Source organism: Fringilla coelebs (assembly GCF_963513975.1).
Source record: "Fringilla coelebs genome assembly, chromosome: 8".
Taxonomy (NCBI): Eukaryota; Metazoa; Chordata; class Aves; order Passeriformes; family Fringillidae; genus Fringilla; species Fringilla coelebs.
Window position 1 is genome coordinate 8,488,456 of NC_140066.1, and position 12,849 is coordinate 8,501,304.

Below are 12,849 nucleotides of genomic sequence, written 5' to 3' on the forward strand. Positions count from 1 at the left end.
GCTTAAACATCCTTACAGCTCATCATTTTCAAAGCAGCTGTCAACAACATGACACCAACCATGCATATTCCAACGTTTTCTGCAAGTTCCTCAGTTTTTACATCTTCTGACACCCTCAAAAATTTTGCAGCAAGTCCAGATAAAACCCAACCTTCCTTCTGCTCAAGTATTTGTGATGGAAAGGAAGCTGGTTCTTCAAGGATAAAATGTAGCTCCAACAGTGTCCAGACATGCCTGGAATCAAATACTCCTGGGCTTACTTTACAGTATGAGCACGAGTTTCTGAATATCCCTGTCCATCACACCTGTAGTGACCAGCTAACAACAGTACTCATAAAACTGGTGTAACCGTGTTTTCTAGGACTTTGGAAAAACAAGATTCCTCCAGCAACTGTTAGATTGGAGTGGGATTCAATAGCAGAGAGATGTCTCACTTTTAATCTTTACAGAGCTTGGAGATTCCATCTATTTTCTCCTGTGTATTGGCAACATTTCTTAGAATGCAACTTTTTGTTCAGACTTAAAATCACCAGTTTTGTTCCACTGACTGGTCGCAGAGAGAGACATGCCCAGGTTGTTCAGGGATCAATCCTGTTGATGCTGTGCCATGCCAGCTGCTGGGAACAGTGCTTGCACCATAAGCAAAGCAGCCAACAAGCTCTAATGGTCCATCACCTCCTTCCCACACCAGCTTTACTCTCTAATAATGACTAAAGCTGGTGGAAGCAATATGCCCAAATAAATGGTCCACAAAGGAAACTACCTTGCTTCAGACCCTTGTAGCTCACTATAGGTCAGAGAACAGAAACACCGCGCAAACTGCAAGCCCATCTGCCTGTAAATTTCCATGTAATTTATGTAAATGCCTGGTAAATTGGTACTCAGCACCACACCCTTCAGTCGTCCTCAGCAGAACAGTTTGTTGATCTATTTTCTTTCAGAGACTTGTTCCCACACCTGCACTTCTCAGGAGATACTCAGAAAAACAACTCTGAGTTTTGCAACATCAGTGAGCCAGGAACAGCCAGGGGAGAGCTGTGTCTATAAAACTGAGAGCACGTCAGACAGGGATAACAAGATGCCTAAAAGCATGTGGAGAGGTAGAGCAATACTGAACCTGTACCAGCAGCTGCAGAGCAAACAACAGGACTGACTGTGCCTGCTGTGTGCATGTCACCTCAGTGTCACAGCTGTGCCTCTGGCCAGGCTAACTGGTCATGTCCCAGCAGCCTGAAGAAATAATTCTCTTCCCCCTCCCCACCACTTACAGGAAGTGACAGTAGAATGACCATTGTGAAAATACACAACTCTCTGCTAACCTGACCAAAACAGTCATTAAAATGGGAGGACCAAAGGAAGAACAGAATTCATGAGCCAAACCATTAAAACCTGCTCAGAATTGAACCTGTCATAATTTAACTCCTCTTAGATTAAGGAGAGGCACCCCAAAGAAGCAGTCTCACTTAAAAGCCAGACAAAGACACTGTATGTGATGCAAAAAGAACAGTAAAACACAAAGCATTGATATGTGAAAGAAACATGTTGCCATTATGTCAAATAGTGCTTTTTATATTTTATTAACAAGCAAGCATCCCTGGAACTGGGTCTATATAAAAATACTTCATGAGCCAATCAGAATACAAGGGTGTTATATAAATTTATTTTATGCAACACTGATTAGTTTTGAAAATTTCCATTTTTAATGTTTTAATTTCAACTTTCATTTTCTTAAAAAAATCACTAAAAGGACACAACCCACAAAAATACAATCTGTATCTGCTCTATATTTACAGATAACTGGTCACTGTTAAGGCACAGATTTAAAACTAACATTTTATGTAGCAAGTCAAATATTTGTGCATAATGTAACACTAACAATATGATACACTGTACTGTTATATTCCCTTTGTGGAATCAAAGTAAGTGAGAATTTTCTTTACTTCCAGTGTGGTTTTTTTTTTTTTAATGTGAAGCCCTACTGAAAAACAATGTTGTTCATGGGAAATTCTTCACTTTGGTGTAGATGAAATAAGCACTGCTCAGCAAAAGACCACATCAACTTAATACTGTAAAAAAACCAGTTTCTGAGTATAGTACCGTTTGGATAAAGAGCATGTACCTATAAAAGGCTAAAAATCTGAGTGCAAAGCTTTTGGATGCTTTTAAATTTAGGCAAAATAAGCAAGAAGGGGTTGCAGAAAATTCTGTACAAAGTGTTGCTGAATATTTAGTTCATTAAAAACATTTTATGAAATAAGGAGCCTGAATACAATTTGATTTGCAAGCACTGGGCTTGCAAATGCAAACATTTAAACAACAGCTTATCTGTAAGCACATAAATAGTCCCTGTGAATGGAACTATCTGCATGCTTAGAAGTAAGCACAAGTGTAAATAGCTTTAGAATGAGAAGTGGTGGCTTCCAAGAAGGTTTCCATGAAGTTGCTCTTGCCTGTGCAACACACACACGTACACAAATCTCTCCTAGACATGTGGATATTGACCCTTGGCATTGAGCAGAGGAAATTGCTGTGAACAACTGTGTGAGTACCAGATACAACTTTAGCCAGTCACATCTGCAGTGCCATTTTAAAACCAGACAAAGCTGCTACTTGATCTACAGGGGAAGTCACCCAGGTATACACCATTAAGTAGATATGGCTAAAATGAGCACTGAGCAGCAATTTTTAGCTAACCACAAGATTTTATATTATTGCTTGATCATCTATGCCCTCAATTAATAGTCTCTTGAAATTCCCTTTGTGTGTGCAATTTTTGCCATTCATCATTTTGCATTCTCACCTTAAAAGAAAGAATTACCCATGGAAAGTGTCAAAACTCTCTCAACCCATTTTTGCATAAACCCCAACTACTGTAAATGTTATTCTAATGCCTTCTGTTAAGAGCACTTGACAGTGGTTTATGTCCATCTCAAAAGGCTTGTACACTGAACATAAATAATACATTACAGTAGAGGTAAGGTAATTCACAATATTTCTCATGGGAATGCTTTTCAATTAATGCTTGGAAATTAGACATAGCATTGCATAAAGAGGCACTTTATGGATTCCTTCATTACACTGAAACCCTTCATAAACCCATAACAACATCTGTAAAGACAGAGGAATAACATTGCCAAATCTTTCGGACTTTCACAGTATAAGAATGCGAAATTTAGCTCTAGCCACCTATAACATGGACTCTTTCTGTTGAACATAACTTGTTTCAGAAATAGTTCATCTCCAGAGTTTCAAGCACTTCTGCAGCTGACAATTACAAATCTAGATCGAACAAAACAGATGCTATTACACCTATTTTATGTAGGTCACTTCATTGCTGCATGCATAGTCATGTAAGTAATATGTGTCATTTATTAAATGGCAACAGTGCTGTCTTGTCAAATTAGATTAGTTGTCTGTTTAATCAAACTGACAGCCCAGAGCTCTAGTTTGATGAATGCCTTTTGGTCTCTACCATAAATCTGCAGTAGATCAGTTTAATCTGTTATGTATTGTAGGTGTATAGAATCTAAAAATAAAAGTCTGATATAAATAAGTGTCCTTTAGTGGCAGGGTACTAAAAATAGCCCTTTGCTTTGAGACAACCATTAAAAACAGTTTTAGCATAAAGGCAGCAGTTAAATATGTTGACTGAAAAGGGTTAATATTGCAAGGTCCATTTTGGTCTTTCATTGCATTTGTTACAGTGAGTATTATTGCAGGCAGCATTAGACTGCTTTATAAGAGCATAATAGGACTGGTCCACTATCAAGTGACTTGATTTTGGAACAATCTCTTCAGATAACTACCTGGGAGACAGAGAGAGGAAAAAAAAAAAAATCAGCATAAGAACCAGTTTCTAGTACCATTATAGTGAGATGTGACTTAATGCAGGAACACCTGAAAAAAATTTGATTAGTGCCAATATAAAAATTGATATGGAAATGAAAGAGAAATAAATTTCCACAGGACAAGAAATCAGAACATGTAAAGTGCAGAAAGACCTCAATAATTATTTTAAGCAGTACCAGAAAAATCCATCTTGATAAAGCCAAATCTATGCTCTCTGGCATCCCAGCTCTTCATTCTTCCTTCATTCAACAAAGTACAAAATTCAGTGCATACATTATAGGTAATAAAATACTAAACAAAGAACCCTATATTATTATTATTATTGCAAATTCTGTCCAATCTACATGAGTAAAACGTAACCCACATTTGGTGTTTCGAAAGACAACTGACAATATGTGTTCTCTCTGATTTTTTGGCACAGTATTGTGCAGACAAAACGCTTTGGTCCTTGACACCCAAACTCCCAAAGTGCAGAGGGTGGTGTGCAGTGAAGGCTGTCCACAGGATTGCCATGTCCATCTTTCCAGCTGCTTTCTGAGCCCAGGCTCCTGCTACCAGCGCCCGCTGACACTGGCAATGTCCGAGTGATACTGGCGCGGCAGTCTCCCACTGGCTCCACCTTCCAGGAACGAGGCACGGATGTTGGATGGGTCAAAGAGCTTTCTTCGGTTTTTGTTCAGTTCTGGAGGGGGCAAACACACCCACAGAAATCTCCCATCAGAAATTTATTTTAATGCTTTATGTCAACCAAATGCACAACTTCTGTTTGAACAAACAAAGTACTTCAGACAGATATGGTATGCACTGAAAATATCTGTGAGGTATTCCTTCCATTAACAAACAGCCCAACAGGATAATTAAGAGCATCAGCTTAAGACTGAGAGGCTCTACCTGGGACAATTCTTATTTGGCACTGATACAGTATGAAGTAGATAATTTTTTGCAATATTGATTTAGATCAAATTAATATAGCTGAAACTTTTAAAAGTTTCACTTATAATACTCAAACAATACAATCTTCCTGGAAGCCCAACCATGCAGTGTAGACTGAGATTGACAGAAAAGCTTGTTCCCAACTTGATAATTTCTCAATGCACAATTCTTTATTTTAAACATAAAACTGAAGCAGTATTTTAACAAGGACTTTCAGAAAAAAACAGATGCTCACCTCTCATTTAAACATGAACCCTAATCTCATATTAGTAATAGCTCATCTAAAATATTTTTCTTTTCCCCTCTTTCCTGTTCCTTGTAAACAAACTTTGTGCTAGATACAAATTGCTGAGAGATTACACAGATTTTCAAGACTGCTACTGAACTAAGTACATTTGCAAACCTAAAAAACAAAACAAACCACAAAGCCCCCTAAAAGTAGGAACTTTTTCCCAGTAGGATGACTGCTTTTCTAATCAATAAAATGGATGACAGGGAACCAAAAGGTTGAAATGCCAGTTGTGACTGGTATGTAGTGCTGTTCAGATCCTGAAGTGCCTGTAATCCCAGAAATTCCTGGACCCACAATTTTGGGGCATCAAACTTCACAATGTGAGATGAACTCTCTACCACGCTGCAGCTTTACAGGACTATTTCAAGTGAGCTGTTATTAGGTAAGGGGAAAGTTCTATAAAGCCTGGGTTTAAGCACCTCTGGTGAGGGGAAAGCTAATATTACCTCTGTAGACTCTAGTCTTACTTTCCAATCTTTCCAAGGTTTTTTTTTTTTTTTTTTTCCTTTGTTGGCTATGAACACACAATCTGAGTGAGAAGAACACAAACAATGCTTAAAATCAATAAATGGTATTCTGTGTTTTTTACCTGAGATTGCAAGCAGCATTTTTCTTCTGGCACCAAAAGTGGTAATTCCCAACTCTTTCAAATCTTGATCAGTAAGAGTGAGGAAGGTCTGCAGATCAATCTAGAATAAAAAAAATAGGAAAAGTATGCAAAACAAGTCTTTCCACAGAAGTATTAAGTAATAAATGTGGTTCAGAATAGCTTCATTTTTTTTTTCCTGCTCCATTTTCCAGTTGCTCATGTACACAGCAATCATGGCTTTTCAATGGCTGCTTCACACAGTTGCTCAATTTGCTACATTTGTGACAGGAAAGGAGGAATTTAAAAGTAACCAGTTCAGGAAAAGCAGAGAAAATCAGTTGGTCTTACTTATGAGTCTTGAGGTTTTGACTATTTACCACAATTGGAAGATGTATGACCCAGCTTTGAAAGAGCAGCTCATGAAAATCCTGTCACAAAGTGAGCTCTAAGTGGCTTTTGGTGAAGAGACAGCACAACTACTGCTGGAAAACATCCTACCAACACAAAGGCGCCTCTCAAAGGAACACCAACCTCTTGCTGCTGGAATACATCTGTGTATTTGCCCAAACCAAGCTTGCTGAAGAGCTCAGGCAGATCAGATCCCTTGAACAAACTGTTGAGGCTACAGCCATTGCTTCCTGTCAGCGAGGAAATGCAGTCCATGTAGTTACTGCTACTGAGATAGTGTTCAGCTGGAAGGGAACAAGTGCACTTTTCAGACACAATCACAAAAGGGCATGGTTTTCCACCAACATTGTATTCAGCTAGATCACTACATTTACAAAGTATTTAAATCTGTATTTTTCAGAAAAAAAAAAAGCCTCCCAATGGTCTGAGAGAATGAACAACATAAAGCAAATTTTTTGTTAATTAAGTTCCAGTGTTTGTTTTCTATAGACCTACTTTTGTCCATCCAACTCATCACTGTTTCTTTTACCCTTTATCCACACATTCTATTTTCTGGGAAAGTTATCGCTGCCACAGAACATTGTCCTTCACTGCCAATGTATTTGTGTTCCTAATTTTCTTCTAACACACATGTAAACACATTTTTAATCCTTAATTATTTTAATTAACCTAAAACTTCCGGTTTTGTCCAATTAGGTTGAAAACATCAATAGATTGATTTCAAATACACATGTCATCTCTTTAGTTCTTCAAGTACTTAGAATACGATGTGCAACTATTCACAGCTCAACTAATGTGCTTTTTAAAACTGTGAATATTTTCTCTAATTGGAGCTATCCTTTCTTACCATATCCAAATTGTATTAAGTTTGTACTTTGAGTTTGGGATTTAGGCTTACTCACTTTTAAAAGAGAAAGCAACAACAAAAACTATAAACAGCCACAGTACTTATTTCCCCATAAAGCAGATAGGTAGTATGGACTTAGTATTCTCTACCTCCAGTTTTCACTCTTTCAGAAAGGCATCTATTAACTTATTTAAAAAAAAAAATTTTCAAGAGTTCAACTAAAGTAAAATTTCAATTTTTAAACTTCGAACAAATTTTAAAAAGTAATTGCAAAACATACAGCCTGTATACACAGAAACCAGTATTTAAAATCATGCTAGGCTGTGCCAAACACATGGACAAGCTTCTTTTCACAGAATTGCCTGGGTTGGAAGGGACCTGAAAGATCATCTCATTCCAACCCCCTGCCATGGGCAGGTATAGCTTCCACTATCCCAGGTTAATCCAAGTCCCATTCAGCCTGGCCTTAGACACTTCCAGGGATGCAGGGGCAGCCACAGCTTCTCTGGGCACCCTGTGCCAGGGCCTCAGCACTCAGAGGGAAATTTTTTTCATAATATCTGACCTAAACCTACTTTCTTTGTAGCCACTCCCCATTGTCCTGTCACTACATGTTCTTGTAAATTTTATCCCCATGAGGAGACTCATGCTTTAAAATCCAGTTTCAGCATGGATTATGACTTCACTAGTGAGCAAATAGCCCAATAAAGCCCTGGCTGCTGTTGCATTGGCAACAGAGCAGAATGAGAGTGGTCTAGAAGTAAGCCTTTTTACAGGTCTGCTTTCAGTACACCTTGAAAAACCCATTCCATGACAGCAAAGAATTTTCAGCAAGGATGTCTGGCATTTAACAAATATCCTTAAAAGTTATCCTTTTGGACCATTATTTGTATTATGTTACATAAGCTTGCACTTCTCAATTTGCAAAAAGAAGTAATAACAAGGTGTCAGTAATTTAAATCTGTCATGAAGTCAGGATACATTCATATAAAAATAAATATTGGAATCAAAATGACTATTTTCTTTTAATCAGATAATAAGACCTTATTAACCTGATTTGTTTTGTTTCCGTTTGGGGCTGCCAATAGAGGAGACAAAATCGTGAGCAGTGGGTCCAAGCCCGTTCCGGTCTCTCCAGTTATCAGATTCACTTCCACTTCCCAGGTGCTCCCGACTGCTGGACCGGGAGAGAGACATGGATGAGCCCTGCAAACCACAGAAAGAAAATTTGGGCTGAAAACAGAGCTTTCATTGTGACTCAGATGTTTTCTTTGAAACAGCTCGCTTAGAAAGCGGCTTTTAACGCTCACAAACATTCTTCTGGCAGTTGATCAATAGGCAAATAATTGCAAACCGGACACGAAAACAGCAGGTGTGCTTCAAACATATGCAGTTTACAGTTTTTAAGCAAAAGTTATTTAAAGAACACGATTCAAAATAAATTGCTCGGTATTTCCAAGTTTGTTTCCAAAACATTCCATGGTATCAAATTCCCACACAAATTCTAGACAAAGCAGTCTATTGACTACATCCCTTCACAGGGAAGAGAACGTAACGGAACATTTATCTGAAGATAAGTGTATCAAGTACAGACTACTTGACAACAGTCTTGCACACTACACTACAATAAAAATTCTGCAATGCCGTGTGAATTTGTAGTTGTTTTGTCTGGGGTCTTTTTAAATAGATTTTCATGTACCTGTGAAATACTTATTATCAACTCTCCTCACTGAGAGTCAGAATGTAGCAATACAAGTGAGCAATATTCCATGGGAACATACTCAAAAGAAATTGACCATATAGATATCACATACTTACGTGACCTAAAAGCTATGGAAATTAACAATTTAATTCTATAAACTTGTACCAAATTGCAGTTGAAAAGCATTACTTCGGAGGCAATCTTTTACACTATTTAGTAAAACTGGCATCCCTGAAGAAACACTGCATTTGGTTATCATCACAGACAACTATCTAGAGATTTTAGACATCAAGGCCTGGGGGAAAACCCCACCCCAGCTCAACCAAGACAGGAAAGTATGCCAAAGAAAATTGGAGATTTTGGTTGCAGTTTTTTCTTTCCCTTAGTTACTACTGCATCTTGTGTAGCCAAGCCTACTACCTGTAGCTGAATGGCTCAGGAAGTTGATATGTCAAGTGGAGAACACCAAGGCACATTTTTATCCCAGCTGATTATTTCTTTTGCAGTAACAGACAGGTATATCCTAGAGAACTATCAAGTCCCCTTCTTCAAGAAGCATACAAGCAGGAGAGAAAAAGATGTCTTTATGGAAGCTGGGAAGGATAACAGCAAGGAAGCACAGTTAAAAACAACTTCAGCATGCCTTTGAGAAGAAAGGAACAAATTCCCTGCAATATTCCCATGCTGGGACTCTGGAGAGAATTGCTGGACTCTGTCTGCCTTGTGCCTGGGAAAATTCTGAGCCCAGTGAATAGTGCAAGTAGAGACAGCTGTTCCAATTCTGTCCACAGAAGGAAAGATGAGCTGCTTGTTTTGCTGTTCTCCTCCACCATGTAGTGATACACATTATATAGTTTATCTGTCATATATACTCTGTTCTCATTAGGTTACAAATTCCCTATTGCTGATTTGCAACTGTAAGTTGTTTGGTCCTGTAAGTTGTTCAAAGCTCCTTTAAACAAATATACTTTAAGAAGCAGACATCTATGCTCTGTGACTTATCTGTGAAACAGATGTAACTTCATGTGTTGGGCTGAATGTATTCCATATGCCTTAATATTTATGTAAGAAATATTTTTCACCATAAAAAAATATTTAGAACAGTTATCTGCAAGGCTTTGTTTTCACAGAAGTTAGACATTTCTCAAGAGAAACAACTGTATAATTCATTACAAGTAAACTTTCATTACAGTATACTTTTATATACCTCATATGTAGTTGTCATGGAAGGCTTGTATGATACATGATTTGCTCTTCTTAGTTCCTTGATAGTTTCTGCAGGCATTGATTTAGAGAACCCCAAACCACTCCATGTATTTGTTGGTGTTCTTACTTCTGTTACAACTGGCTTCTTTAACATAGCTGAAAATACAGAGACAAATCAGTAAATCTCAACCTTAGTCAAGGTACTGGGAATTTAATACTGAAATGATGTTTGCTAACAGCCTGAGCCCAGCAAACCCTAAACATTTCCACTTGCTGCACAGCTTGAATCCTACCCTTCCTTAAAGCCATCTACTCTGCCAGAAGATAGCTAAATCCCAGAGGGCTGCAGGGAAGCCAAAAAATCATATCTGTTTCAAAGAGAGAACCTTCTGTTTTTCTTTTGGTTAACAGGTGATTTGGTTTATTTGATAACAGGGTCAAAGATATGGTTAAATCCCTTACCAATTCTACAACTTCATTTATCCCTGAAATAAGAGGCCATTTAGCTGATATGGCAAACATCTTAAAGTTTAACTTGCATCCAAATAAAGTGAAGTGTTTGAGCAATAAGCTCTCTAAAAACCATATTGATCATTTGCATGTGGATGTACTTACACATCCCATCTGCAAGCTGCTTATATTGTATTTTATACTAGGGCGGTATTAAGAAATTTTTTGGAACATAAAGCTACTATACAAATGTTTCACTACCACTTTCAGACTTTATTAAAAATCAGATTACAAAACTGAAACTTCAGGAAATCATTTCATCCATGTGCTAACAAACTTTTCAGAAGTCACTGTTCATCCACATACCTTTGGTTGCTAGTAGTTTCTTCTGTTCATAGTCAAATGCCTGAAAATTAAACATGAAGAAGATAACTTAATTGCAATTCTAACTAAATGTCACTCCAGTACTCATCTCTGTGAAAACAAATGTTTTCAAAGTGGTCAGTGAATATATCTAGGAGAAACCTGAAATACTGCAGAATAATTTCATGGTAGCCCAGTTAGAGGCTTAGTTACTTAAAGTATTCTCTCCAACATAAAGATTTTTAATGACTATCTGATTTCCATATGAGTGAGGCTGAAGCAGTATTTACAAACTGCTTAGGAAGAATTTTTTCTTCTTTTTTTTTTAAATAAGATATCTTCCAAGCATAATTTCTCTTCCTTAACTATCTGTTCTTAGCATTTAAAACATTCCTTAGCAGTACAAAAAAAGATAATATATCTTCGCAAATCTAGGAGCCACAGTTATTTTCAATAATCTTTTAGGTTTGCTTCTCCTCCATGCACTCCTCTTGTAAAAGGAAAAGAATGTAAGTTCTGAGAGAATTTAAAGAACTTTTCCTTGTAGTCTACCTATGGAAGATGTAAAGTTTAAATACCCCTGGATTAAACAAGCTACACTTTGCTGAATTAAAAATTAGGAAATCTAAACAAAACTATGAAAATGCTGTATTAGCCTGAAGTATTGCATTCTCTACTGAGAGTAACTAGAGGAATAACTGAAGAAAAGGGCTGCAAAACACTAGTCTGCCTCTTGTTCCACTACTCCATACAGTCTGGTTATACCCACACTTCAACAGATCTACTCTGAAAACAGCCCTGTTACTGCTTCCTGACAAACAGTCAAAGGGGTCTCCTCCCTCTTTGGGGAGATTTGCAGTAACATGGCAGTAGTTTATATTTGTAGGCTGTAATTAACCAAGCTGTCACTGCACATGAAAAGTTGTAATATGTATTTTGTAGCTATAATTTTCTCCAAGTGACAGTGTAAGAGTTCTAACAGGCAAATGATGCTTGTGGAGACAAATACAGCCACGCAATTTTCTGTACTTGAATTTTTCTTACTCAACAGAAGCATAAGAGCATTTCTGTTTTCAAGACTTTTCATAGACAATCCACTCCTCAGTTGAAACAGCTGATGTCTTGGCTGTAAATTCTTTTACTGAACTGGCAATGACCATTCAGTCTCTAGGGCTAGCCACCTCTGCATTTTACAGTAACTTCACTCTGCAATTAGCAAGATTTGCACCTCCTTGGCTTCACTCAGGGGACCTACCTGCATATTTACAAAGGAGGGCTGCGGAGCCAGACGTGCTCTCTCGGAGTTCTGCTGTGCAGCTGCCGCTCGCTCGGCCGCCCGCTCGCTGCCCGGGGCCTTCTTATCAGCCACGGGGCTCTCGGGGGCGCCCAGCTCGGCCTCGGCCAGCAGCCTGTCCGCGGTGCTGCGGGACAAAGGCACAGTTAGCTCGGGGTCACCTCGGGCTGGGGTCACCTCAGTGCAGTTCTGCTAACTCAGCTTCACCCTGAGAAGCCTGGCAGCCAAGTTTTAGATGTGTCTGTACACAGAGATCTCAGCATTTTTAGCAATATCTCCAAACATGTCAGCTCTCCTGTACCTTTTTTTGTCAGTGAAGGAAAACAAGTGTTTCTCCTTCCTGTATTACCAAATACAAGGTATAGCTTATAGATTCCATTTTGAGCTGTCTGGTATCTGGGATTATGGCATGCAATCCCACACAGTGTCATTTCCTGTTTAGCCTTGCTCAGGCCAGCAGTTCTAACAGGTTCATTGTTGTAATATAAAAAGAGATTGCATAATAGGGACTAAGAAAGTTGACACAGGCTCTGCTTGCTTTCAAAGCTTCAATAACTTCAGTCCTTCATGCCTACATTAACTCTTGGTGCAAATTTTTTTTTTTCCCCTAAGCTACTCGAGAACAGTATAAACTCTCATTTAAAAAGTGTGGCATTCACATTTTCTAGAAAAATCCCTTTGCCCAGGATTTTTCTCTTGGGAAGCTGAGAAGCCTTAGAGAAAAAGGAAAACAATAATTATCTGATTTGCTTCTCCTGTGTTGTGCTCACATGTGGAATGTGTTTGGAGATTGGTAACCAACAGGCAATTGTTTCTTTGGTTTCTGCTGTGAGTTGTTTTCACTCATTGGTGAACTGGGGCCAAGCTGTGTCAGAACTCTAGAAATAGTCACAAGTTCTCATTATCTTTTTAGCTT

The 12,849-nt window shown here is 38.3% G+C and overlaps 1 protein-coding gene across 2 annotated transcripts in view; it reads right to left on the bottom strand.

The window, feature by feature from the left end:
• Positions 1 to 1,599: 1,599 nt before the first annotated feature.
• BICC1 (BicC family RNA binding protein 1) overlaps positions 1,600 to 12,849 on the bottom strand; it is a 90,086-nt gene continuing 78,836 nt past the window's right edge. For both annotated transcript variants that reach the window (XM_084210118.1, XM_084210119.1), the window contains 7 exons: positions 11,895 to 12,060; positions 10,643 to 10,682; positions 9,828 to 9,982; positions 7,971 to 8,124; positions 6,195 to 6,355; positions 5,664 to 5,763; positions 1,600 to 4,531 (listed from right to left, as the gene is read on the bottom strand). In XM_084210118.1, coding sequence (XP_084066244.1) covers positions 4,401 to 4,531; positions 5,664 to 5,763; positions 6,195 to 6,355; positions 7,971 to 8,124; positions 9,828 to 9,982; positions 10,643 to 10,682; positions 11,895 to 12,060 — 907 coding nt within the window. In that variant the 3' untranslated portion in view covers positions 1,600 to 4,400. The remainder of the gene's footprint in view (positions 4,532 to 5,663; positions 5,764 to 6,194; positions 6,356 to 7,970; positions 8,125 to 9,827; positions 9,983 to 10,642; positions 10,683 to 11,894; positions 12,061 to 12,849) is intronic.